The 27,865-nt window shown below is 40.6% G+C and overlaps 2 protein-coding genes and 1 long non-coding RNA gene across 4 annotated transcripts; 1 reads left to right on the top strand and 2 right to left on the bottom strand.

The window, feature by feature from the left end:
* Positions 1–108: 108 nt before the first annotated feature.
* On the bottom strand, positions 109–17,242 carry BAG1 (BAG cochaperone 1). Of its 2 annotated transcripts, none has more exons than XM_059856424.1 (7): positions 17,094–17,242; positions 13,084–13,212; positions 12,863–12,945; positions 12,014–12,127; positions 11,437–11,544; positions 5,861–5,923; positions 109–3,472 (listed from the first exon to the last, which is right to left on the bottom strand). In XM_059856424.1, exons 1-7 carry the CDS (start codon positions 17,134–17,136, stop codon positions 3,383–3,385), a joined length of 630 nt encoding a protein of 209 aa, XP_059712407.1. In that variant the 5' UTR covers positions 17,137–17,242; the 3' UTR covers positions 109–3,382. The 2 variants fall into 2 exon arrangements, with proteins under 2 accessions (XP_059712407.1, XP_059712415.1); XM_059856432.1 differs by lacking the exon at positions 17,094–17,242 and adding an exon at positions 16,314–16,869.
* A 184-nt stretch (positions 17,243–17,426) lies between these two features.
* On the bottom strand, positions 17,427–26,801 carry CHMP5 (charged multivesicular body protein 5). The gene is made up of 8 exons (XM_059856412.1): positions 26,640–26,801; positions 22,689–22,793; positions 21,904–21,950; positions 20,271–20,364; positions 20,116–20,187; positions 19,031–19,139; positions 18,529–18,641; positions 17,427–18,022 (listed from the first exon to the last, which is right to left on the bottom strand). Exons 1-8 carry the CDS (start codon positions 26,706–26,708, stop codon positions 17,972–17,974), a joined length of 660 nt encoding a protein of 219 aa, XP_059712395.1. The 5' UTR covers positions 26,709–26,801; the 3' UTR covers positions 17,427–17,971.
* Positions 26,800–27,794, top strand: LOC132332308 (uncharacterized). Its single transcript, XR_009487870.1, has 2 exons — positions 26,800–26,997; positions 27,630–27,794. It is a non-coding gene; the product is annotated as an uncharacterized LOC132332308 (long non-coding RNA).
* Positions 27,795–27,865: the final 71 nt, after the last annotated feature.

The raw sequence follows: 27,865 nt of genomic DNA, 5'->3' as shown, positions 1-27,865 counted from the left end.
CCCTGCACAGCACACATGGCAGCACCAGCCAGAGCCCTGTGTGCCTTCTCCACTAAATACAGCCCAAATACAGAATTTAGCAACTACTACATGACCAAGGACAGCAGAGAACTTTCCATGTTTTATTCTTCATTTATCACAGTACAATAATGTGAGTTAACCAAAAAAATAAAAAAAAAAAAATCTAGTGCCAACTTCCACGGTGTCAAGTGCTCCACTCCAAACCATGAGCGTCCATTAGAAGTCAAAAAGTGTTGCTCCAGGCTTACAGTGACACTACCTTCCAGAGGACTTGGTCATGGTGGATGCCACTATAATTTTGTGCTGTTTCCAGAGAGCAACTCATCCCATGGCTCCAGACTCCACATCTCCCTGAGTCGGGTTTGGTTCTTCTCACAACCAGCCCATGGGATCTGGGAGAGAAAACGGGCCAAGGACGTGTGCAATTCAATTTCCATTTTGTTAAAAGACAAATCCTATGGTACATTTTGCCAGGATGGCAAATCCAAGGTCTGTAAACACAGCCAGAGCAACACAGCAGCTGGAGGAAGACGATGGGATAAGTGCAACTAAGGCAAAAGGAAATAACTTCTGTTTGACATGATCATGGCAGATAGTTGGGCTGAAGAAACGATTCAGTAGTGAAACAGGTATCACAGTACACCTGAACTACAGAATCAGTGAGACTATAGCTTAAGCTTGATTATGTATATTTACAAATTCTGAAGAAATCTTAAAATCACATCTTCCTTCCCCTTCCTCCCACAATTGCAGTCTGCTGCGCTTTTGAAAAGCACAGACGCTGGCTTTTACTGAATTTAAGGCTATTCTGACAAAAAATGTTTACGACTCCCCTCTCCAAAACTAGATATAAAAGTCAATTCATTCTAGAATGTCTTGGATAACTCTAAATACAACCATCTGTTTTCCAAAACAAATCAGCTCATTTTTATATTTGGAAGACAAAACAATTTATACTGCAGAAGTTGGTCTTCATACACATACTTGTGTCCTAGAGACCAAACCACTTAGCACTGCAAGGTAAATGTGGCTCAGGACACCCACCCTCTGCTGAATACAGATGTGCTGGTGGGAAAGGTTCACCATCACTCTCTTTGCCTCAAAGTACTAGACCCTCAAAAGATCTGCTATGGAACATCCTGAAGTCAATCCACCTTGCTCTGAGACAGGCTGAGGAAGTACTCACACAAGCACATCTAAGGAAGCAGCAACTTCTGGGAAAGACTGTTGGGAAGATGATATCTGCCTGTAAATGTTCTCACCCAAGAGAGAAATCTACACAGGAACAACAGAAATGGACACAGTCCTAGCCATGACCACAGGTCTCAGTTCTCTCCAAGGGTACAGGAGGATTCTTGCTTATCGTACATGCACCTGTGAAAGTTACATGTACAATAATGCATTATAGAGAACCCACATTTGGGAGGGTGAGGATCCTTTCCATCATAGCAAAGTGGTTGATTTTGCATTCCCTGAATTAGGCAAGTGTTGCTGGTGGTTTAAGAGTCAGCTGAATCTGGTCCAGAAGCAGCCACAGGATAGGCAGGGCTTCACAAAAATGACTACAACCAATGCTTCCTCCTCTTAACCTTAAAGTGCTGGGGAAATGCAGCATGACAGACTAGTTAGCCTAGGGAAAAATATTCCACAGTCCTACCATACCAAACCCTAACATGATAGATAAGGTTCCTAGGAGTTTAGACTATGAAATCTTTCACAGATGCTGATAAAAGAATTTCATAAGGAAAAAACAGAAGCTTGGAGTAACTGGTTAACAGCAAAAAACATGGCAACTCAAATCTTGGTATGGTCAACCAGCATTTTTAGAATATAAGTGACCCTTTGTAATGCACAGCTATCCATTCACTTTCAATGGCATTTTTCACTAAAAAAAAATGTTACTCCAATTACGAACATCAAAGACAATACTGTAATAATAATACTTTAGGTATTATTTAAGCTTTATAACTTATCAGAAGTTAAGATCTTTTTACATACATTTCCTCTTTTTATCTTGAAAGGACAGCTAACCTTAAAACATATGGATAATGCCTTACTACCTAAGGGCCAATTCTAAACATTCTCAGTCTGACTCATTTGGGATGAAGAGTTTATTTCTTGCACAGAAAGAGGCTCCTTCCCAGACCCTGCTTTGCTGGCAGCTGTGTATCTGGCTGACCTCCCAATGAGGAGCATCAGTGAAAAAGCAGCTCCTGTACATTTATGTCACCTACAGGCTGACACGCTCCACAGTCTACTCAGAACCTCTGAGCAAGCACTGCAAAGTTGGCTGCACCCACTCAAAGTTTGTGTCTCCTGCAAAAGCTGACTTCTCACCTAGCAGAGGTTAAGCACGGTGACTGCAAGACTCAGCCATAACCCTCACACAGATGGCATTGCTAAAATAAACCTGTGTCTCTTTGCAACATGTTATAAAAATTCACTGATTGCCTTAACATACTGGAATAATCACTGCCTTTTCCCATTAAATATAGCATCATGAATTCAGTAAATTCAGAAAAAAAGAATTAAAAAAACCTTTCAAAATAGCTCCTCAGTTATACCTTGCTTCAACTGAACCCTTGGTGTTTGAGCAGCATGAGTAATCTCATTTCATTTCTCAAGACAGAACACAAATAATAAAAATACAAATAATCTATAAAAACCACAGTACATCAGAAATCTGTGTAAAAAACATACATCTGTATCAAGGAGCTCAGTAACAACTTAAAGCACCACTCAAAATTAAGTACCATACATGTTACAGTACATTCCATTTATTATGACAATTTAAGGCTAAAATAGGTACGACTCCCTTATAGTCAAGCTTTCTTATATTTATAAATGTATACAAACATTAAGTAGATTCAAATGCGTAGGGGTTTTTTATTGCTCTGAACTGTCTACTAGAATGCTCAACTTTCCCAGATGTTGTCTCAGTTTGCCTTTTTCAGTCTAGCTGTAGTCCTACAACTGCAACTTACGGCACTTGTATGATTATAGACCTTCTTTGATTTGAGCTGTAAATAAATTCAAAGATATATCAGACAAAATTGCCCACCACTGAAAACTTCATAACTTAGTTAACTTAACTATCTTATTGTCCATAAGATACACAATTTGTCACAAAGATTAGCTCAGCCATTCTTCAGGAAGGATTTCTTTTCAAAATAATAGTTCTAACCAAGTGGCAAACGACAACCAGCAAGAAATGACTGACTGGTGCCAGTCTAACAGACTGGGCTTTGAGGGGAAAAAAAAAAAAAAAAAAAGGAAGCTGGATATGTGCTCCAAAACAAAGAGCAAACTCTTCTTCTTGCTCATAGAGCAATTATGTTTCCTAATTATGTAAGGCGATGCCTCATTCTGCCAGTGCCAAATTCTTTGACTGTAGCTTGTCCATTTCTTGACCAATGTTCCCTTCAATGGTATCACACTGGGCAAGAAAAACCTGAGAATAAAAAACAAACAAATGTTATTGGATACAATTTGGCACAGGGAGGTGTTTCTGAAGAACTGAAAGTGCAGTTTCTATAGTGAATTTGAAGACGTCAACTCAACAACCACTTTCCAGTTGTTCTGGTAATAGCTTATGCACACCTGTATTTACCCAGAACCCAAGAGAAACATGACATTGGATAAGGATAATAGCATGGCTGCCCACTATCACCAGTCCTGATGCTGATGTATTTTCAGTTGATCCAAAGTTCATGAACAATAGGAAACACAAAGGTTCAGACAAGTTAGTGCTTCATTCAGTTTGGAATATGATTTCTACGCTCCTTTCTAAAACACATACTTCAGAGGCCGAGGCTGGGAGGGACAAACCTGCTCAGTCAAATTTAAAACAAGCTTTCATTAAACCAAGATCTTTTCTACTTCTCAAGACTACAAGGCACCATTGAACCTTCATCTTCACCAGTAGCTGGTGTTCCTTAAAAGAGAGAAGGCTCCATCCCAAAAAGGGCAGTCCACAGCACCTTACGCTTTCTCAGAACCTGCCCATGAGTCCTCACAAGTAGAAACACACAGAGAGCAAGTGGCAGCCAGCAGCCCCTGGTCATTTTGCTCACACAGCACAACACGCCAGCACTTTAAGCCAACAACCTGTTTTAGGACAGCCCCAAGGTATGCAAGTACACTGCTCTTCCTGAGAAAGATTCTCCCATTAGCTCTTCATGTCTCACCTTTGTTTTTGCTATGTCTGCACCAGACTCTGACAGTCAAACCAGACATTTCATGTTATTTACATTAAAATGACAGTATGAAAGCACTTTCCTTGAGAGCAGCAAACTGTTGTGCCATGTGAATGATCCTCAACCATCACACTGCTTTGAATCATCTGTTTCCAACCAATCCCTTGATCAGTCATCAACTCACATCTGTAAGAACTTGAGTGGTGAAAAAGTGAAGGTGGTAACAACTGCAGTTGCAGCCTGCTATTCTTTCATATTTCTCTTCCCACCCTGGAAGATGTGTGACTGCCAGCAGTAGAAGGCAGTTACAGCTCCCCCTTGCTTTCATGGATACTTAAGAGTAATAAGCATAACTTGCCACTGTTTTCTTGTTCTTGCTCTGGAAAAACAAACTGTGTTGTCAGCTATGGTCTGAAACCACTTAGGATTCTTCTGGAGTCCTCAAAGGGTTCATAGCCCACAGCTGCATAATGCTGTGCATATAAAAGCACATAAATAATTCTGATCTCTGCTCAACAGAATCCATTATGCTTAAACAGCAGTTCTTAAACAAAGCCCCACTTACTTCTGCTGTAACTCCACCCAAGAGTGGAGATACAGTAGCGTCCACAAAGTTGACAGCAACCAGTCCATTGCAAGCTTTGCTGCCTTGGTTAGGCACATGGAATCATGAGTGTGTTCAGAACCCCCACATAACACAGCCACACCAGCAACGGCCCATATGCATTACCTGAACTTATCGCAATAACTGAGTACAAAGTGCTTTGTCCCTAAAGCTGTAAGTAAACCATTTCTCCTATGAAGTACTTCTTGGTGGGCCTTCCTCTAAAATAGATGGGTATTCTAAAAAACTTGTGAAACATTAATGGGAGGTATTTAATAAAGTTACAGTAAAAGACAAAATCATTCAACTCTATATGTGAATGCAAGGTACTTCCACTAACAATTTTTAGGAGCCCAACCTGGCACTGAAGTTAGCACAATAGAAATAAAAATAGTAATACAAAGAACATTACCCTTCATTTATCTAAGTTTGAGTGGAGGGAGCTGAATTCCAGTATTTACTAACAAACCTTCAGTTCAAGGTCTCTAAAAAAACAATGCCTAGGAATTTACAAGCATCATACCATAGTGTAGCAATTAAACCCTCCATCCCCAGCACAGCTACTCTGCTGTACAGAGCTCAAAGACCCACTCTCCAAAGGAAGTTGGTGCATTGCAGTATAAGCTAAATTTTCCAAAGAACACCTCTGGCAAGGTCAGGAGTAGGTCAGCAGGAGTTACAGTTAACTGCATCCTTGTGCCCAGACCTCAGTCACTACTCTGGTCCATCAAGATTCAAAAAAGGAGGAATGATCAATCTCATTGTCTTTACAAGTTATCAGGATTATTTCACATCATCTGGCAGCCCTAAGACAAACCATTAATGTAAATGACAAACATTATCTGAAAACAGCATGACCTATGAAAATCTGTAGTTTGTGTGCTATTTTACAAAGCCATTAAATACCTCTCAAAGGGAGGTCATACAAAGTACCACTATAAGAACAAACACTGAAAAAATCTAAACGGCTCATTTTCACAAACTCTTGGTATACAACTGCTCAGCATTTATGGAACAAGAAAAAAGAAAGAAAACTCACCTGGACCCTCTTCACTAACCCCTTCTTTTTCAGTTTGCAGTCACTGAAATTCTCTGGCAGATTCTGCAGTAAAATAAGCAAATAAGTTGCAGGTTAATGCTGAAATGAACATATTAGACTTACAGCAAAAACTGGAATTATCAAAGAATACTGTGAATAGGCATCCTGAAAATGTCATGCCTGCTCAGTAAGGATAATTACACAAGAAATAATATATAAGAAAAAGTTATTAAAAAGCCAGGGATGCAGCATGCTGACTGCCAAGAACAGAGACAGCAAACCTTCCATGTATCTTTAGGGAATATACAGCAATAGAATACACACACTGCTTTTTCTGCTGTGGTGTGTGTTAACTTCTTCAGAGCTTTTCTAGAGTTTATAACATCTCTTACAAATGCATTAACTCAATCACTTGCCATCATTAGACTGTATCATTAGTAATGCAGCCATTGCCAGTCTAAGCTGTACATCTGATCATCTCTGCAATGTACTCAGGGAAAGAAACAGATGAGAAGTGTTACACGACGTCAGCTTTTCATTTCATTCAAACTGCACCATTTTATGTACTCCTGCCACCCATTACGTTCATATACGCCATCCTGCAAGTGCTACATGCTTTGTCCTTTTCGAGCTGTGCGAAATTGGAATGTTGCTGAGGAATAGTGCTCAGGTTTATGAGTTTTTTCTTAACAGGTAAAACACCTGTACAGATGAATATCATTATATGAAGTTTCTGTGAACATTCTTAAAAACACTGTTCTCACTGGTGAAAATGCATAAAAATCTTGAAAGTTTCTCACTAGTTTACCTTTTATTTTTCACCCTAACTCCAGACCAAGAACACCAGATTAGGTTTCCCTAACCTAATCTGCTTCATTTCAGCCAAAATGTGAGCAGAGCTGGGAGGTTTAGATACATAAACTTTTGTAAAAATCAAAATACAAAAAACAACAACAACAACAAAAAAGGTGCTCTTTTCTTTTATTGTTCAGACAAATGGACTCTACTCTCCCTGTTTGTTGCCCATGCTGTGAGGCACTTCAGCTGAGCTGTGGGCTGCGTCACCTCCCTACAGGAACACTCCTGATCTCCTCAGAGGTGTTTCACTGGTGTTTCCCTCTTGAACCCTAACAGCATGATGGCTAGAGTAGAAAGCTACAGCCTAGTTTACATTACTCAAACTTGGTAGGAAAGTAACAAAAAACTGTCAGCACTGAGTCAGCACTCAGGCTAAGGGGGGATGAAGTGGAGGATGGAGCAGGGTGGAAAGTATGGAAAATTACAGGGAGAAAATGCAGTTGCTGCTCCCTGGATGGAATGTGGACAGCATGCCCAACTTCCCACACACAATACACACTAAGGAGGCCAAAAGAGAGGGTGGACTGGAGACACCACGGCCAGGGCCTGTCCAAAAGGATTTTGGGGCAAGAGGGGGAACATGGTGATACCTCGTAGCTGATAAGCCATGTAACAGCTGTCAGCCAAGGAAGGAAAAAGATTTCCTGGTGTTGAACCAGCAACTGTGGCAAAATCACAGATGCCCACCTCCATTCCAAAGTTTACCTTGGATGCAATACTGATGTGTGGCTCCAGCCTCAAAGGTCATCTCAGATGTAAAACTGACATTATCCACCCCCAAAGTACAACCATCCCCCACTGAACATGATGCATGACTAGAGTCACTCTAGCTCCACCTAAATGTAAAAATAGTATAAGAGTAAGTTAAAAATGGCATAAATATAGGGAAGACTCCCTCACTGGGAATTAGAGCTGGTAAGTATATTGCTTTAAGTACATTTTTGCAGCCAGATACTACCACCAGCAATCCTGTCAAGAGTTTTCTATTAATAAAGGAAGGCTATTCCATAAACTGGTAAAGTGAGTCCTTCAAGGGCACTTAAGAGTCACTGGCAGCAGGTAATATTTTTGACTGTGGATACCCAGGAGGGGGTCCCTATGCTGTTGTGTCCTGAATTTGTCTCTGAATCTTGCCTGGGGCACCAACAGACCAATTAAAGGTGTGGAGGTCCAGGAGGGGCCTCTCTGTTTGCATGTGACCCCAAGCAGGTCAGGTGAACCACCCTCCCATCAAGTGGGCTGCTCAGGGAAGTGTAACAGGACACTGACAGACTGGTGGGGCAAAATTAACCTGGGGCACTGACACACAAATCAGACAGAAAGGGCTGGAAAAAACCTCCCCTTTCACGTGACAATGCTCCTTGAGGCTTAGAAATACCTTTCTCTGAAGGTCTGATTTCATGTTTACAATTCATGCTAAGAGATTAAAGAATTACAGTAAGAAATGCTTATCACATTTTTATTGATTCAGATAAATTCAAAAAGTTTAGTAATAGGATCTCATCTAATTGTAAGTGGAAAAATTTCCCAGATATCTGGAAAATGTTTGTTACAGGAACAGTGGTAGGGTTTTTTCAGAATACTTCTTTCTTTTAATCCCTGAATAATTTCCCTGTTAATTTCATATGGATTTATTCAATGACAAGTATAGCAGAGACAAGGAGACAGTTAAATTTCATCAGAACAGCTTGTTAATTTAAGTAAGTTATACAGTGGAAATACAATTTTAAAAAATCTTCAGGAAAGGAGGATGGGCCACCAGAGCATAATTATGAGTCAGTAGCACTATCAATGTCCTCAATACAGACAGATACAATTTGACAGATTTGGTGTGAATTTATGTTAAGAAAACCAGTGACTGGTATTTCAGAAGGGAAAGCTTTTTTCAAATCTTAGAACAATCTGTTCTCTGCAATACTGTCTTTCTAGATTAAAAAAATCTGCCATTTAATAGGAGACCATCTTGAGGATGAAGTGAGTGCTCACAATGCAATATTGGTGAAAACAGAGCTGGTTCACAGGTACCTACTGTCATGACTGTGGATTCAAATCCTCCTACTGATCTCAGAAAAACTTTGCTTTTTCTTGAAAAAGCCTTTCAGATATTTAAAAAACTGATCCAGATAACCAAGTAAAGCATTTCCTGTATTCTTCTCACTGAGATTTGTAATAAATAGTGTATTTTGACTTCTATTCCTGGACCAATTGTTTTATCTGATGAAATAAATAGCACATCTGTGAATGCACACACACAAATTTTTGAGTATTGAACAAGACTCAACTGCCTTCTTCCTGAAGAAAACTTCTATGATCTGTGGCTTATGGCAATGTCTGACTGTGTCAGACAAATTAAAATTTTGTAAGATGCTGTGAAAGCAGTAGCTATTTAAACACATTTATGTTACAATGCTTAAGTTACAGATGCTCTACCAAAAGCATCCCTTCATGACTTTTTTTTCACACCTCTGCCAGTGACAACACTGTATTTTTGCTCTCACACCCCACTTCTGTATGATTATAAACTTACTTCTCCACCTTCCAAATCCCATCTTTTAAATTCACAATTGTTGAATGCATAGTGTCTAGTAAAAGTATTTAGTTCCAAACTCAGCTCCTCTAATTAATGAGCTTGTCTGCTACCAGTAAGAGAGTCATACTCCTAGAATAGAAAGAAAACAGTATGCAGGCTTCCTCACCCTTATCTCATTTTGCATATGTGAGTGATCCAAATAACACACAGCAGCTGAGACACCTTAATGAGTTGTGACAATTCTGCCAAAGAACAAAGCTGGAATATTTATAGTATGAGCTTGCTGGTATGTTTGACTTCTACAATGCATCATCCATTCTTCTCAGTCAGTCACATTTTTCCCCTCTAAATTTTTTAACATGCTGTTGACTCAATCAACAGCACCTCTACATGTTCAATAGCATTTAACAGATGTGTCACAACTAGCTTTACACTTCGCTGCTGAAAAGAACGCTAATTACTTGTATAAACCAATCCAACGATAAGATAAAATACTTTACTGCTTTGCATTTCTATTTGCCATTTTCTACTCCAGTGGAACTCATTTATTGCTCATACACATTCCTCACTACCAGTCTGAACTGATGCCTCCGTACAGTGCACAACCACAGTACAGCTGAGTGCTGCCTCAGCAAGTTGGTGGCTTGTTCCTTCGACCTGGTTTGATACCAGCACTCTGAATTCCCACATTTTATGTAAAGATTCCACCCACCTATATGTATTTCATTTGCAAGATTGCACATTAGTCCAGTTTTCATGACAAATCTCACAGCCAGCTTTGTATATTAAAAGAAACAAATATGTGCAATGTAACTGCAATCACCAGCAATCCAAACCCTTACTTCTTAAAAAAAAAAAAAAAAAAAAAAGACTTTTCAATATCATAGGCTCTTATACAATAAAGTAACAAACAATTACTACAGACTTTGAAAGAAATTAATTATAATTAATCTTAGGTGTGGCTGCTCCACTTTCTCAAGAAACAAAGTACAGGGACTCCATTATTTCCCAAATCTAAACACCAAGTCACTGATTATAAGTCTCCTAAAACATTGTACTAGACCTAAAATCCCTTGTCCAGTACTATTTAGAGTATTTTGGATAAGGAGATACAGCACAGCATGCTCATCTGTTTAAACCACACAAAAAGTAACAGAATTAAAAGTAAACTTGGGGAATTTGAGTTTGGACTATTCAGGAAGCAGTGAAGCAGTTTTACAAGGCTGCCTGCTGCATTCCAGAACTGCACCCAGAATACAAGTACTGAGTTTTTTTCCAAATAGGATTTGGTATCAAACCTTGAAGGGGTCAGAAATAAGCTTTAACACCATCCAATTGAGACAGTTGTCACCTTACTGATATTTTCATGCCACTTCAAGCAGGAAATCAGTTATATGAAGTCTTTATGTCTAACAGCATTCAATAACTGTCAGCACAACATTCTCCTTTATATGAGGCACAAAAGAAAACAGAAATTTGAAGACTTCAAAATACTTAGAATACAGCAATTTTTTAAAAAAGTATTTAGAACTGTTGGCTATGACAAGCAGCAAAGACTACGTTATCATCATAGGCTCACAATACAAAAGCAGGAAATTAGTTGGTAAGCTTCCCACCATTCCCAGGATCACATCCATATTACACAGCATTTGATGATGGCCTGTTCAAATTATTACTCTGATTTGGTCCACTGCGGAACTTTTACAAAGAGCCCATCAAATTAAACTACATTTGTTTCACCAGTTATAGGTATTTGCATGGCATATTTCTGAAAAAAAAAAAAAAAAATCCAATAGAAGGTCACTGTACCAAGGAGGAGACCCAAAGACACCACTAACACAGAAAAGCAGCATTCCTCCTTCAGAGCAGGCTATTATGATCTTGATATGCAACATAATTATATAATGAGGCTTACAGAGAATGACCAGCAGACAGAGAAACATAGTAAGGAAATACACTGGTTGGGGCAATTTTCTATTTATCTCTGTTCAAGACCTTTATTCTCATCTAGCTCTGAGCTACTACATGATACAGGAAGATGTATATTATACTCTGGAAATGTAATGTAAGGTTATGATCTACTACTGACTGTGAAGGATTGGATAGCCAAAAAGAAATTTCTTAGTACATTAAAATACCAAATAAGTTTCTGTTGGCGTTTGACCCTCTTCTGTGGTTAGTTACTTACAATGGCATCAATCTGTTCAAGGGTCTTCATGAACTGCTCTGCAGTTCCTTTTATCCTCTTGTCCAGCTGTTTTAGTGCTTCTGCTTGGAGATCCTTTGCTAAAAATCCCTGAAGAAGAAAAAACAAAATTATTCTATACCCTACACAATACTCACCTTAGAAAATCTGTCAATCCACAACAGCAGAAAACATCTTTTACTATTTCTGTATTTTCAAGCATGATAGGGACTCCAATCTTAATCTGTATTTCCCTGTATTTTATCAATTCTTGACATAGTAAATGTAAGATCTGTTAGGCTTACTAAAATGATAAACATGTAATAGACCTTCGTTTACATATAAAGAATGTAAGTTATCCCATATGAAACAATATTTACCTTTTTCCAAACATTTGCCATTTGCAAACTCATAAATGGCATTTGGAATTCAATAAGAATTATTACTGACTCTTGGACATTTAGGAGGGGCAGCTAAAACTGACTGCTCAAAACCTCCAAATTGGTTTGGAGTTTTTTTTACATAGAAATACCTACAAAACTGCTTTGCAAAGATATAAAGTGATACAAAACTGGCATACCTTCTGGATACTTGTGAACTCTTTATTAACGTCCTCTAACTTATTAGCTATTTGCTCCACTGACTTCTCCAAATCTTTTAACTTCTTTAATTCAGCCTCTTCTTCTGGACTATTCTGCGTATTCAAAAGTACAACATTCACAACTAAGGAACAAATAAAGACACAATGCAGCTAAAAAGCAGCAGAGCTGATACAGACATAAAGGCTTCTGAGGGTTTAGAATACACACTACACTGTGACTATTCTTTCCATATTTCACTAACTACCAAATCAGCTTCTTCCAAAGCTTAATTACAAATATATTTAAATCAGCAATGTATATAAACACAACTAATGAGATTAATTTAAAGAAAAAGGAAAAGTCCAATTTTTTTTTGTCAACTTATAATTTCTAAAGTATAGGCAATATTTACATCATAAGATTATTATTACCTCATCCTCAAGTCGCAAAACCAGCCACAAATCATTTCACCAGAAATAACCTAGATGATCAAGGCTCATCTTGGGGATTGTTTTTTTTAATGGGAATGTTTTTTTTTAAACCAGAAAAATAAGATGAGCAGATAATGTCATCAGTGCACAGAAACTTCATGGGCACTGACCACAGATTAGGCAGAGTCTTGTCAATATGTAAAATATGTCAATGTGTAAAGCAGAAGCCAGTCAAGAATGTAATTTCAGAGAAGTACAAACTGCAGTTATTTGCAGTGCAAATGAGACTGTACTTAACTTTGTGGATAGGTATACAAAACTAAGTTAATGCTCCAGCTTGTTTCTGTGTCCAGCAGCTGACTTAGTGACAAAAATGATGATAGTTTAAGGGGAAAAGAGATCCAAAGCAATGCTTACCCTTTTCCCAATCAACATGACTTTGCAACCATTTTTAACACCAAGTGCTGATAATGGTTGTTCCAATTCTTTCAGAGACTTTCCTAAACGAAGAACAAGAGAGGAAAAAAACAGTTTAAGTACAGTTGGCGGCATAAGAATTTCTTTCTGAAGATATTCAAAACATGGACACCTGATGAAAGCTCATCATCTATAAGAAACATGGCAGATTTAAAAGTTACCTTTGTATATCAGTTTCTGAAAAGGAACTGGAACTCCAGTGACTTGTTCAATAAGTACAGCCATGTCTTGTAGTGTAGGTTCCCCATCTTCTCGTTGGGAAGCAACTTGAATATTATGCTTTTCATTACCTAGTAGAAAAACAGAGTAACAGTAACACTTATTGTAACCTAGAAAATATTACAGAGAAAATTCATCTCTAATACTTATTACCATTAATGCAGAAAGTTCTCAAATGACAGGTTCTTATGTAGACTTATAATTTTCAATCAAATTATTCTACCACACTTCCTTCCTCTTGAAGTGACTGACCTCAGCTGAAAATTTTGGTTTACATTGGAATGACCTGAAGAGTTCGACGGGGTGTATTTTACTAGCATCATTTAGCTCCTGCTAAATATTATTCCCTATCTCTTTTTAAGAGTACAGATGGTGTCCAGACATCCCACAAGCCAAAGCATGAAAGCCCACACCTTCCTGATGTATTCCATTTCCTACTTGTAGGAATTTCTAATGACATGAGTCTTTGGTATCTGAGACAATTATCACTTCCTTTGCTCCCTTCTTCTCAAACATGAGAAACAAGCGATCATTGTCTACCCTGTTCCATCTCCACCAACAACCAGAGAGAATTCTCAGAGTACAAAAACTACTTCTCCCCATATAATACTGATAAGCAGACAACCACTTGGAGGAGTCCCAATTTATCTGTCACCTTCCACTTCCTATTCAGACTCCCTAAGATTACTAGTATGCAAACAGGAGGTAGTTCTAAGAGGAAAAAAGGAGTATGCCTATTAATCTCTGCTTTGCAACAGACCCTTCCACCACCCTCTGCTCCCACACATAGAAAGTCTGTCAATCTGAAAGCTCCCACAGGAATCAACCACCTCTGGCTGCAAGGGAAATCAAAACAGGCATTTTTTACTCTGCAGGAAGAGAGAACACATACCAGAAGAAAAACTATTCTCACACCTCTAATTTAAAGTGCACATATCTTTTACAAAGGAGAGTGCTACAAAAACTGATTTTAAAACACTCCAGCCTCTCACAGTCACATGACAAGTGACACTATTTCCTCAAATATTTTAAAGCTTCAACAAAATTTGTTATTCAAAGACAATTTTAAGCTTAAGATCACATTATGTCCCTCTCAACCAAAAACTTTCCATAAACAGCCCTTCTTATCAGTTTGTTTTGGGGGGAAAAAACCCACAACCTTAATATATTTCAAAAGGTTATTTTGATATATACAGCTGCTTTGTATAAGGGCTCTGCCCATGAGCAATTGAGAGGAAAAAAAAACCCAAACACTAACTGAGGAAAAAAATTGATGAAGTTTGTGTAACAACAGAACCAGTTTAATTACAAATTATGAGGACCACTTTGGACAGACTGTAAACAAACTTTACTGTGAATTCACAGCAGAGTGAAATTGCCATAAGAAACAACTCGGGGGTTGCTCCAGGTGCCAGAGGTGAGATTCCCCTGCAACCCACAGTGAAGACCACGGTGAAGCAGCTGTGCCCCTGCAACCCATGGAGGATCCCATACCAGAGCAGGTGGATGCCTGAAGGAGGCTGTGACCCTGTGGGAAGCCTGTGCTAGGGCAGGCTCCTGGCAGGGACCTGCAGACTGATGAAAAAAAGAGCCCATGCTGGAGCAGGTTTGCTGGCAGGACTTGTCACCCTGTGGGGGATGCACACTGGAGCTGTCTGCTCCTGAAGGACTGCAATCCATAAGAGGTACCCATGCCGGAGCAGGGGAAGAGTGTGAGCAGCCCTCCTCCCTGAGGAGGAAGGAGCAGCAGAGATAAAGTGTGATGAATTGACCAGAGCCGCCATTCCCCTGCACTGCTCAGGCAGGAGGAATTCGAGAATTCAGGAGGAAAGTTAAGCCTGGGGGAAAAGTTGTTTTCTCTCTTTTAGTTTTCACTGTTCTACTCTGATTTGAATGTTAATAAACTACGTGTCCCCAGGTCAAGTCTGTTCTGCCCATGACTGGGTGAGCGCTCTCTCCCTGCCCTTCTCTCAAGCCACAAGCCTTTTGTTGTCTTTTCTGTCCCCGGGCCAGCTGAAGAGGGGAGTGACAGAATGGCTTTGGTGGGCATCTGATGTCCAGCCACGGTCTGCCCACCACACTTGCAGATTGTCAAGTCACACACATGGGTCTACTGCTCTATTTCTCAGCCCTAATTTCCATCTTTCCCCACTTTCACTCATGCACACAAAACTTTACTAAAAATGTTCTGTGCAAAGTGGCCAAGCCAGCTCTGACAGCTGCAGGTGTAAATCACACAGATGAAGCCCAAGCTGAACAAAGGCTTCTATTTGCTACCTGTTAACAACAAAGTCATTATCAGGTAAGAAAACAATTGGAATGATGAAAACATTCTCAGACAAGCAGGCTGCTGCCAAACAGCAAGATGTTGGAATTATAAATATGTCAAATCATTAAACTGCTGACATTGCAAAATGAAAACACATCAGATCAAATGGAACTCTCTGAAGGAACCAGTGAGCACATGAATCATGATGACTCAAACAAATTATTCCACAAAATTCCTCTCCAAAGACTCTTAAATAAAACTACCAGGTGATAAAGGAAACATTTTAACAAAACAATTTGAAACACAATTTGAAAACACAAATGAGCAATCAGATATAAACAATAAGCTTTAGAGATGGAAACAACATTTCCAACATAGGGCAAAAGAACCAAAGGCAGAATTTATTATTCAATTTCATTTTCAAAAATACAATAAAAAATTACTAAGTTTTGCTAACAAAACTCAGCAGAACATCTTGCTGATTTAATACCTTACTATCTTCTTCATTCCTCCTACTGTCTCACTTAGATCCACTTCAAAATTTAAACACGGTGCTTCCCATCTTATTTTTAAGAACTGCAGCGTCCAAGCTATTCTCACCCCTTTACAGTAAGGTTTTATATTTGTTTATAGACACATCTTCCCCTCCACCTTCTTCTCCCTCCTCTGGTTTTTCTTTTCAAGGGGGGAAAAGCCCAATTCAGCTGGCCTTTGAGTGACCCATTCCATCAGGTCAGCATCCATCTGTCCTACCGAAGAAACCACTCTCTGTTGCAGCCTTGCAGCTCACTAGGTGCCGATATCCAAGTCTCTTCAACAAACAGAAGAAAGCCTACTGGGTAGCACCTGCTTTTAACACACAGTGCTAAATTCAGCAATATATTTCATCTAAATGAAGATTACCCAAACAGCAGAATCACAGAGTGGATCAGCTTGAAGGGATGACAGTGGGTCATCTGGTCCAACTTCTCTGCCCAAGCAGGGTCATCCTAGAGCACGCTGTACAGGATTGTGTCCAGACAGTTCTTGAATATCTCCAGTGAGGGACACTGCACAACCTTTCTGGGCAAGGCACTCCCACAATAAAGTTCTTCCTCATATTCAGGTGGAACTTCCTGAGCATCAGTTTCTGCCCATTGCCTCTTGTGCTATTGCTGAGCACCACTGAGAAGAGCCTGACTCCATCTTCTCGGCATCCCCCCTTCAGATACTCATTCACATCAATGAGGTGCCCTCTGTCATCTCTCCTCGAGGCTGAATAGGCCCAGCTCTCTCACCTCGTCCTTTTAAGAGAGATGCTCCAGTCCTCCCAAGATCCTCGTCGCCCCCCAACGACCTCTGAGAAGGCCGCCGTGTCACCTGTTCCCACTACCGCCCTTGCAGCACACCTACGCCCGCGATCCAGCTGGAGGAGACGCTGGCAAGCCGTGGCCAGCAAGGAGCGAAACCTCACAGCAGCAGCCGGGATGGACCCCGGGCTGAGCGGAGGCCGGGCCGCGCCCCGCCGAGGCCGCCCCCGCCCGCCCGCCCGCCCCCACCGCCGGTGCAGCCGCGGCCCGCCCGCCCCGCAGCGCCCGGCGCCGCTCCGGGCCGGGATGGCGGGCAGAGGGGCGGGGAAGGGCCGGGAGGGCCCCCGCGGCCGGAGCTGCGCCCCCGCCCACTGCCCCAGCCCCGGGCGCTTACTGTAAGTGACGGTGACGGTCACCGGGGCTCCGGGCGCCGCCATCTCGCCCCGCCACAGGAACCGTCGGCGGCGCTGCCGGGGCGCGCCCGGAGCGCGTCACTTCCGCAGCAGGAAAACGGGAATGCCGCTCTCCCGGGCTGCCCTCCTGGCAGCACCGCCGCGCGGCTCCCGGCAGCGGCAGCAGCAGCAGGGAGGCGGCCGAGGCGTGAACGGGACCGGCTCTTCCCCGTCCCCAGGCAGGCTCCGCCTCTGGCGAACCCCGTGCACATGACGCTACTAAACTGCCCCGTGCTTCGGACCGAATTAATCGCCAAAAACGCCACACAAAGGGATCTGCTAATCTACGTGATTTTATGTCTCCATGGAATACATAAAGTTTATGACAACCCGAGCAGTTTTCAAGAAGGTTACAAGTACAATCGCATAAAAGTCTCAGGACTGCAGTAGTTTAAAAATTGCTTTCAGTTCTTTTATCAAACAGGCGTAGTAATAAGGGAGCTATTTTACAGAGAGTAAGCAGCAACGTGTAGTTTAGTTTCAAGAAAGAGAAACATAATACAAAGTCAAAATAAACCTCAGCTATCGACAGCCACCACTAGTCTTCACATTTTACTTTGTCCATAAGATACGGAAATCAAAACCTATCAGACTGCTTCCACTGAAGGGAACTGGGATGAATTTTCCATTAACAGAATTCAGTAGTAAAACAACTTTCTCCAAAGAAAGAACACCACCAGCCACTCATACTGCATTCTAGGATGTAGTGATATTAAGGTTACACTGGAAAGACAAGTTCTCCAGAATTTAAAAATAAAAAAGATTCTTAATACAATTTGAAAAGTATAGTTCCATTGTATCCATTGTGCTTTTGAAACGTTTATGTTGCAGGGATCTTTGGCAACCCAAATTCATCCACCAATACGCCATCCTGTAGGAAAGAAAAAGAAGCGACGAGTTACCAACTCTCCAACAACCAGAACATTTTACAGAATCTTCCTTACTACTTCTATGAAGTGTCTCTGTCTGCAATTGCCACTGTGTGACAGCTGGAATCAAAACAAGAGTATCAGTTCTCCCTCACTACAAAGGTCTATTTAAGCTCCAAAAGCAATCATACAGAAGCTTTTCTTATGGTTTTAAGACTAGAGCTGTAATGGTACACTTAAATTCTACTGGCAGTCTGACCATGTTTGATAAGAGTGATAAAATGTCATTCTAGTGATTTTAAACATAGTTAAGAGCATTCAGTACACTGTACACTGTATTCTCAAATTCTCTGTATTTAGCATCCATACATATAAATAGCATACATAATGTTAAGCATGCTTTTTTGTTCAAATTATTAAGGATCCTACATATCAAGCAACCAACACAAATGTGATTAACCCAAACCAAAGAAAATTGTATTTTGCTGTTAAAGAGCAAAGGACTCACTTTGTTTTTTGTGTCTGTAGGTGTGACCTCGGGGATTGCTGGAGCGGATGCGGCTTCATCTAAGTAGGAGTTGTCTTCATCAGCTAAAAGTTCATCACCTAGTGCATCCAGTTCTGAAATTGAATTATGTTGGCTGAAACATTATGCAAGAAGTTCCTTTTGCAAGAGTAAAGCTGCTCTTACAGAAACTCAGGATTCTTACTGAATGCTTACATTCAAATTGACCTGACGTCAGTTATCAGTAAGAAATACACACACACATACACACACACTGGACAGAACCTTCTTCCCTGTCTTGTAGCATTCCATTGAAATCTCATGTTTGTCTATGCTCTTGTTACTTCTCTTAAAGGAAACGCAGCTTTAATGTTCAAAAAAAAGCTATCAAAGCTTTTTAAAACACATTTAAAGCATCTGACCAAGGAAATAAAAAATCACTGTATGACAGTATTATGATTTTTATATTCAGTACCATTAAAAAATCATCTTCCCCCTTCCTAACCTGCTTCCAAATCATCTTCATCAATCTCTGGTGTTCCATAGCTACGACTCAGCGCCTCCTGGACCTCATTGGCTTCTTCCATCATATCTTCCAATTGATCTTGTATGTCCTGAAGCAAGAATTATTTTCAATTGGTCCATATTTACTCAAATTCAGTTTAGTAATTCCAACATACAAAGCACTCAGTTCTTTTAATTCTTACTCAATAAACCATTTTTTGAAGCAGTATTAATATAAGTCAAAGCACACACATTCAGGACAGGAGTACTTGAAAAGGAGAAAATGTATGAGATTTAGTCAAATCTACCATCTGGAAAATAGGCACTAAGCTGAGTTGTGCCACAACAGAATTTAGAAGATACATTAGCCTTTTTACTGGCACTGTACTTGAGTACAGGTAAGGAAACAATACTTGCCTAAAGGTTTACAATGCAGGCCATTTATAAAAGACAGAATAGGAAAGAGAACTTAAAGGAATTCAGCACTGGCATTGGGTAAGAGCTTAAGTGCAGCATACTTGAAATGGTATTTAGAGATCTTATGGGAGATTTCTTTATGCATCTTCTGAAGCCAGAGCCAGCCCTTGCTGATGTTCAGTTAGTGGCTTGGTTTTTTTATTTGTTTTGTTGTTGTTTGTTGCTGTTGTCTGGGGTGGGTTTTTTTGTTTGGTTGGTTGGTGGTTTTTTGTGGGCTTTTTTTTAGGTTTTGCTCTTTTTCATCAGGCACTACCTTGAACGGGGTGGGGGAGGGGGGTAAAGGACTAATCTGCATGTTACTAGTATAAGGAAACAAAAAAGAACAAAAAAAGCCATAGCAGGAAGTATCCACTAACATTTATGCTGAAGTGCAAGGAAAGGAGAGATTAAAGATTAGCTCAGCAATGAAACAATAATCACTACAATAAGGGAAACCACTAATTGTGCAGTACCAGAAAAGTCAGGAAGGAATTATGATGGCAGTCCCATAAAAAGGCAGACAAACTCATGTAAACAAAAATAGTCATCTTGCCTTGAAGTTCATCGTCCACTCACCATTATTTCAGTAAATTATTTTTATTCTTTATTGATTTAACTATAAAAGCTCACCTCAATTTGATCAATCTTGACTTGCTTGTAAGCTTTCTTCATTTCTTTCACCCCCAGTTTCATTGCATCCACCTAGAAGAGTCAAATATCATGCTTGTATCTGATGTAGCACAGATTCAACAACTTAAACAAGTGTGAGATAAACAAACTGGTACCGTTGTCTTTGTATCCTTCAGCGCCTGAATAGTGTAATTAGCTTGTTCCATATTAAAAGACTGCTGTGACAGATTATCCCTCTGTTGTTCATACCTGTTTTAAAAAAAGGCAAATAATGGCTTTAAAACATTACACTATTTATCACCACAAACATTCTTAGCAGTAGTCTAAAGACAGGAACAGATTTGATGGATTTTTTTATCACTTACTATACACAACTGCAGAATAAACAGCTTCATAAAAGTCCAGCTATTATGCATTTCTGTGCACTTGAAGCCAACAAAGGTATTCCTGAACTAAGTTTTGTTTTAAATGACAGCAACACCATATTTGCCTGGACTCAGAAAGCAGGTGAGGATACAGCAAAAGTTTAATCACCATAAGGGAGACATGCTTGCCATGCTCACTAATGCTGTAAAGAGAATGGAAGAATTGGCAGATTATCCAAACCACAGTGGCTCCTCACTGGAGTTTTTCAGGGCAGGGAGGAGGAGGAGGATAGGGTACCTTAAAGGAAACCTTTAAGACTAACCACAGAGAAAAGAGAGACTTTAAAAATTAAGAAATCATCTTTCTCAAAGCTAAACTTGTATCAAATCAAGAATGTAAACTATGTCAAGTTGATCAAAATAATGAATGCATAAAAATGAACCATGAGTGCTTCTAACATGCAAAGCAGGAGGTCTGAAAGGCAAAGAGGATCCACATGCAAAACCTTCTGGACAACTAATGACTGCATCTATTACTATTCCACAAAGTCAGAAAGAAATGACTGAGGGACATGACAATAGCCTATTATGAGACGTCCAGTAATCCCACCAAGAAAGATTAGCAGGCAGCATAATCAAAACCCTGGGAAAAAACCTCTAAAGCCAGAATCAAGCAGACCTCCTCAAAACATCTAACTCAAATACCACATTCCTTGCCATATGATACTTTGTATTGTAAGAGTTTACTAATACTTAACAAGTAATTGAGTCCATAAAGGTACAATTCATCTGAGGGACATGAAATACAAAATGATGGGAGCTTTGGCAGAAGCTTAGACAGCTTCTAAGATTTGCAGTTTAGACTATGAGATATTCCAATGAAGCATTCCTGAACACTTGCCATGTTCTGATATTCTTTCCTTTGGATCTGTTGCTGAACACTTTCAAGACAGTACACTAGACAGTACACTAGATAAGACCAGGCCATAGGATCATCTATCCTGTCCATTTGGGGGTTTTGCATAGACACAATTACCTGCACTACATCCACTCAAGTCCTCAAAGGTGCTCATAGAGAACAGGTAAATTTCCAGTAAACCAGAGCAAGGTCATCAAATACAAAATTTAGAGTAATCAATTAAGAATATAAAAAAAGGCAATCTCTCAGAAAGTTTAGGAGCCAAACATATTTGTAATAATGAGCATATTCAGGTCACATTGTAGCAATCTAAATTTATATACTGGAGTATCAATCATAAATATCCTGGTGCAAAATATGTAAGGAGATACTTCTGAAAGGGTTCTTCAGCATTTTGCTTTAAAGAGTGCTCAGGAGAGTACTGGAAAAAGAAATAAAAGTGTGCCACTTCCCCTAAAGAAAACAACCTTTTATTAACCACAAACTAGAAATATTTCAACTTACATTCGCTTCTGCTTTAACACTCTTAATGCTTTCTGCTTTACTGTATTCTGAAAAACACAACAGTGTTACATTAGATAAAATATCTGACTTTACACTTGATTATGCTGTTTAAACCTAATGCATTGTATTTAAGTTTCCCAAAAGATTCCTCAGTTACTAGTGCCAAGAGTTTAACAATAGTTACATTCAGCATTTGGCCTGCACTAATGATTAACAAAACAGGAGAGTACACAAAGCTTCTCATAAAAAATACTTTCAGTTTCTAGCTTCTGATATATGTTTTCAGTAAGGAGAATAAAACATCAAACTTAGTCCATCAGAACTATCTTTCATTAACACATTTTAATGGTCAGCATAAAATAATACTGCAACAGTTACTTGAACAATACTGTTTAAATAATATATGCTTATTTTCAGATACATTTTATCTGAAGTTTATCCTCTTAAAAAACAGGTTGCCCTGCTCCCTTTAGGCATAGGGTAGAGCTTTTTATTTTGGATGAGAAACAAAACAGCCTCTCTGCCAGACTTAATTCAGGTAATGAGGAAGAAGGGAAACAAGTTACTTCTCACGGAGGAATTACATTACACTCTGTAACAAATAAAAACCAATGAAACACTGTTCAAAGATGTATGTCAAATAAAAATAATCCTGCAGGATCTTATCTCTCATCCGTAGGGCAAGATGGAGTTTTAAGAACCTGATGGACTGGCTGAATCACATGACAAGAAGTGTGAGTCACATCCTCATGTGAGCATGTTCAAATTCCACAGAAGATTCTTACCTTTGCAGGTCCCTCTCTCATTTTCTTCATTTGATCCTTATACTTCACTAGTTCTGCATCGAGCCTAGCAATTTTCTTGTCAATTGACTCAGCTCTGCTATCCACCTTTAATACATGAGGGGAAAACAAAGAAAACAACATTCATTGAGGTTTTATTCAGGTATGGAACAAAAAAAGAACAGCCTCTGTTTTGTTGTGTTTCTAACTGAATTGTTTCTTCACTCATTGGTTTTATCAACAATTTCGATTTCGCGAGAACCCAGAACCAGAATCAAGTGAAACAACTTCTACAAGGAGCACAAGAAAAAACACTGAGGCTGCAGGAAGCTCTGTTATTGTAACATGTTCTCATCATTTTGAGATGCTCCCTTGCAAAGCCACTCAAGGAAGTTCTCCATTCCAGAACTTCTGGTCATACGCAGTGCCAGGGACTAAGGTGGAATGGAAAACTTCTAGTTGTACCCTCCTGGCATTCCACAGAGCTCTCATTTGGGATATATTTTAACCCTTCACCACAAGAAGGATAAATATGACAATTACATAACCAAGCACAGGCACAGGTAGTTCTAACAGAATACACCAATTCATAAAAAGCCTTTTTAAAATGAACTGACTACCCTAGCATTTCTCTGGAAACAACAAAATAAAGCTTATTAACTTCTCATTCCAAGAAGCCTCCCTAGGGATTAGATTATAATGACATTCCAATTATAGCATAAGACAGATCAGTGCAAATCTACAATTCTGCCTTGTTAATGATGTGGCTAAGCATGTACAATTATGTGCATTTTGATTTCAGTGGTTCAGTGACCCTTTTAAAACCCTGCTCTATGACAGCAACATGCATTTGCCAGAGGCATCCTGAGTGGTACATCTCATATGAACATTCCACACAAGACTTAAAGTGCCTGGGCACAGCTGGCATTGAAAAATTTGTATTAAGCTTTCTATTATCCAAATATTTTACTAACAGCAAGAAAGAGAAAAAATTTGTGATGTTAGGACTCCTGTATGTTTAAAGCATGGCACCTCCTCAAGATCTTTATCAGCTAACTGCATCTTTGAGATCAGCCTCCACAGGAGAAAAAAATTATTTGGTTTATTTATATAATGATTCTTTCAAGCAGTATTAGCAGGAAACAGAGACAGAACCTCCCACATCGACTAACTATGTAAAAGTTTCCCACACACAACATGGGACCTCAGCTCTTAAAAATGAGACTGGACAGAAGAGGGGAGAATGGATCTAATTTATCCAAAAAACAAGACTGTACACTAGGACCTGAAGAGCTTCTGTCTATTACCCACAAATAAGGCACACTGAGGAACCTTTCATTGCTACAGAAGGACCCCACCTTACTGAAAAGAAAGGGAATTTGAGTTTTTACACAGTTGTCCCAACTATTAGCCTTTAGTTCCTATGTTTCCTGTTTACTACACTGAAAAAAACATAAGTTTAGAGTGTTTTTTCAAAGAAGAAAATTTAAAAACAGTATTAATGCTTCACTTCCTGGAGCATCCTTCCTCCTACAGGCCTTGTGACAGCTTTGAGTCATCTAACTGTGAGATGACAGCAAGCATAAAAACCCTGCCTTTAAATGCAATGAATTTTAGATAACTAAACATTTCTACACAGGAAAGAACATCCAAAACACAGGCATGATTACTGCCTAAGAGCTGTCTATGTTTTTAACAAATGTTGCATTAATCACTGCTCACCTAAAAAATTTCCAAACTGCTCTTTAATAGCTAATTACCACTGAACTAACATGGTTAAGAGATCTTACAAAGCAATTTGACTCCTTCAGAAGGTAGAACAAAACGTGTCTAAGACAGAAGATGCCCCAGAAGCAACAGTAGTTGAGCCTCCAAACTGTTGGATTTAACATTGTAAAGAAATAATAGAAGTTTTTTAATATCTCGCACAACTCTCTTCAATAATAATTCACGTGTAATTAAAAATGAACAATCTAATCATGTCTGTAGTTTTAGCAGAACCTATCCTAGAGACTCCACTATTGTGAAAAGTCTTTCACAAATCAGACAGATTACTACATATACTTTGGCACAAAAAGTTAATTCATAAACTTCAAACTACTGAAAGAAAGCATTTCTCCCCACGCTTAGTAGTAACCACAAGTAACTACCCTGTAACTCATCATTGGTTGCCAAAGTCATCGCATGGATAAAATAAACCCAAAATTCTTCTTTTCACTTAATCTGCTGTCTTGTATAGTCAAACTTTTAGACAGTGCAATTACAAACAACTAGAAGAGGATCAAAACTGAGTTCAGCAGGATTTTTTGGAAAAAAAAAAATCCCTGGTGTTGCCAATCAAACCATCTGTTTAAATTACACTTTTATATTCCAACTCCTCTAGGATTGAACAAGCTCTTAGCAGAAGACAGACTGGTGACCTATCTAAATTTTCTTTTGATTTACCTGCCCATTAGAAAATGAATATTAACTTGGAACTGGCAGCATGAAAAATCTAACAGACTAATAAGTCTCAGCTGTTGTGAAAGAAACAAGGCTTCCTGCTCTTCCACTTATATTGCCAAAATAGCAAATTTAAGCAGTTAGTATCTCAGACGGATTTTGAAGTTCAAGTCATCCACCAAATATACTGTTGCTTACTGGCAACAATGGGAAAATGAATCCTGATTTTCAATCAGATGTTTTATTCACTGTTATAACAAAATATATTTAGAGTCATGTTTGGGCTTAATACTGCTAAAAAGCAATACAGATTTTTGTCAGTAAGATAAACTACCAGGACAAACATTATGAGCACTTCTCTTTCCCCATACCAGCCAATGGCATACACAAGACACTGATGTGTAGGTAGCACTGACAAATATTAGGTAATTCATTTACAGAGTCTCTCCACTGGGCAGCAAAATAAATCCTCTGAGAGAAAAACTGTGATTTTTCCATGGAAACTGTTTGTTGTCAGGTTCCAATGACAAAGCTTAGTCACACAACATTTACTGACAGAAATACACAAGAAACTCCATTTTCTTTCTTCATTTCTTAAAATTAGCTTACAACAAAAAGAGCTGCAAAACCATGCTACAGTTTTCTTCATAAACTTTAAAGTAAAAAAAAAAGACTATGAAATTACCATAAATCTTAACACGTTCTCTTAACCCTCTTTGCAGGCAGGCCAACAGAACAACAGTTGTAAAATGCTTTGCCACGTGTTTCCTGAGCATTTCTTAATTGGTCTGAGCTTGCTCATCTGTCCATCGGCACACACCTTTGGCATCGACCCTAGAGCAACCCCTCTCACCCCGAAGAGACACAACACTCCTCTGTATTGGACAGGGAGACTGATCTTCTTGTTCCTGCCCCTGCCTTGCTGCAACTTGTCACGGCAGGAGTTAGCTAGTGCAACCGGAGAAGTCCTCAGCTGGAAATACTGAGAACATCCACCAGGATGTAAGGAGAGCCATGCCTTCCACAGGCTCGCTGTGTACACAGTGAGCGCTCATTTCTGGGATTTACACGTTTATGGGATGCGCTCCGAGGCACAGGACACAAACGCAGGTGTGGGTGTACGGAGGTGCATACAAAGGTACATCCCTGTGTAGGTGTGCGGACACCCCAGCACGCTCACCGAAACACTCCGTGTATGCCCGCACATCCCAGCGCTCAGGGCCAGGCCGGGTGTGGCTCTGAGTAACCTGCTCTAGTGCAGGTGTCCCTGCCCACGGCAAGGGGGTTGGAGCTGCGTGATCTTTAAGACCCCCTCCAACCCAAGCCATTCCGTGGTTCTATGATATACATACCCACACACGGACACACACGCTGTGCCCACGCAGGGCGGTGTCCCCACACACACTTACACACACCTATACACCGCTACTGTCCCTAGGGCCACCGCTGCCGAGGCGGCGGCCGGGCCGCGCAGCCCTCAGCGGGCCCGGCCGCCCCGGGGCGGGCGCTCACCTTCCCGATGCAGTCGGTGAGGCTGGGCGGGGGCTCCTTCGGCTTCGCCTTGCCGAAGAAGCGGTTCATGGCGGCGGTGCCTCGGAGTCGCTCCCGGCCCCGGCAACAGCAGCGGCGGTGGCGGCGGCGGCAGCGCTCCCGGCCGACCCGGAACCCCACGGCCGGCCCCGCCCCGCGGAGGAAGGGCCGCGGGAAGCAGGAAGCGCCGGCCCGGCAGCGCAGCGCCGAGCTGTCGGCCCTCGGGCCGCACAGAGCCTCAGCAGCCCCGCTCAGGGGCACGCTGTCCTCCCTCAGCACAGCCCGTAGCCAGCTGCTGGGCCTGCAGCTCCTGCTGGCAGGGTAGGATCACCCCCTTAAGGTCAGTTCAGGTGATCTGTCAAGAACGCCAGGAAAACATACAAAGTGTACCAAAACCGCGCTGTGAATCGGGAATAGTGGAGCCAGCAGGGTAAGGGCAGGGATTGTCCCCCTGTACTCGGCACTGCTGAGGCCACACCTCCAGTGCTGTGTCCAGTTCGGAGGCGTTCAAATCAGGAATGACATGGAGGTGCTGGAGCCAGCCCTCAGAAAGGCAACAGAGCTGATGAAGGGTCTGGAGTACAGATCCCACGAGCTGTTGAGGGAGCTGGGGGTGTTGAGCCTGGCAAAAAGGAGGCTCAGGAGAGAGCTTTATCACTCTCTACAAGTGCCTGAGAGGGTGTAGCCAGGTGGGGCTTGGGCTCTTCTCCCAGGTAAGAAGTGACAGGACAAAAGGACACAGTCTTAAAGTGCCCTAGGGGAGGTTTAGGCTGGACATTAAAATGGTATCATCACAGAAAGGGTGCTTAGACAGGGGAAGGGACCACCCAGGGAGGTGGTAGCAATGCCTGAAGTTTCAGCTTTCATATTTTTCAGATGCTGTACTGCCTTAGCATTTAAGTCTCAACTTCATATAAAGTGTGTTAATAAGTTCTCTTCACAGCTTAGTTAAACAAAACAATCCTTTTCCAGCCCAAGAACCAAAGACACCACTGCAGCTTCAGGCCCGAAAACTATAAACAGCAGCAAATTGAGGAGAGCAGTCGGGGGGTTGGTACTTCATAACCCGAAGATGTAATTGGACAATTAACCCCAATGCGTAAATGGACCAAAACTTATAAAAGTGTGGAAACTCGTGATCAGTCGTCCCTCTTGAATCCATCTTAGGTTCATCTTGGGCAGAGCCACAGCAAGGCTCTTGTACTGCC

This window comes from Haemorhous mexicanus, chromosome 1, assembly GCF_027477595.1.
Source record: "Haemorhous mexicanus isolate bHaeMex1 chromosome 1, bHaeMex1.pri, whole genome shotgun sequence".
NCBI classification, from domain to species: domain Eukaryota; kingdom Metazoa; phylum Chordata; class Aves; order Passeriformes; family Fringillidae; genus Haemorhous; species Haemorhous mexicanus.
Note: the sequence above shows the minus strand (reverse complement) of the source record. Positions and strands in the feature narration are given on the sequence as shown.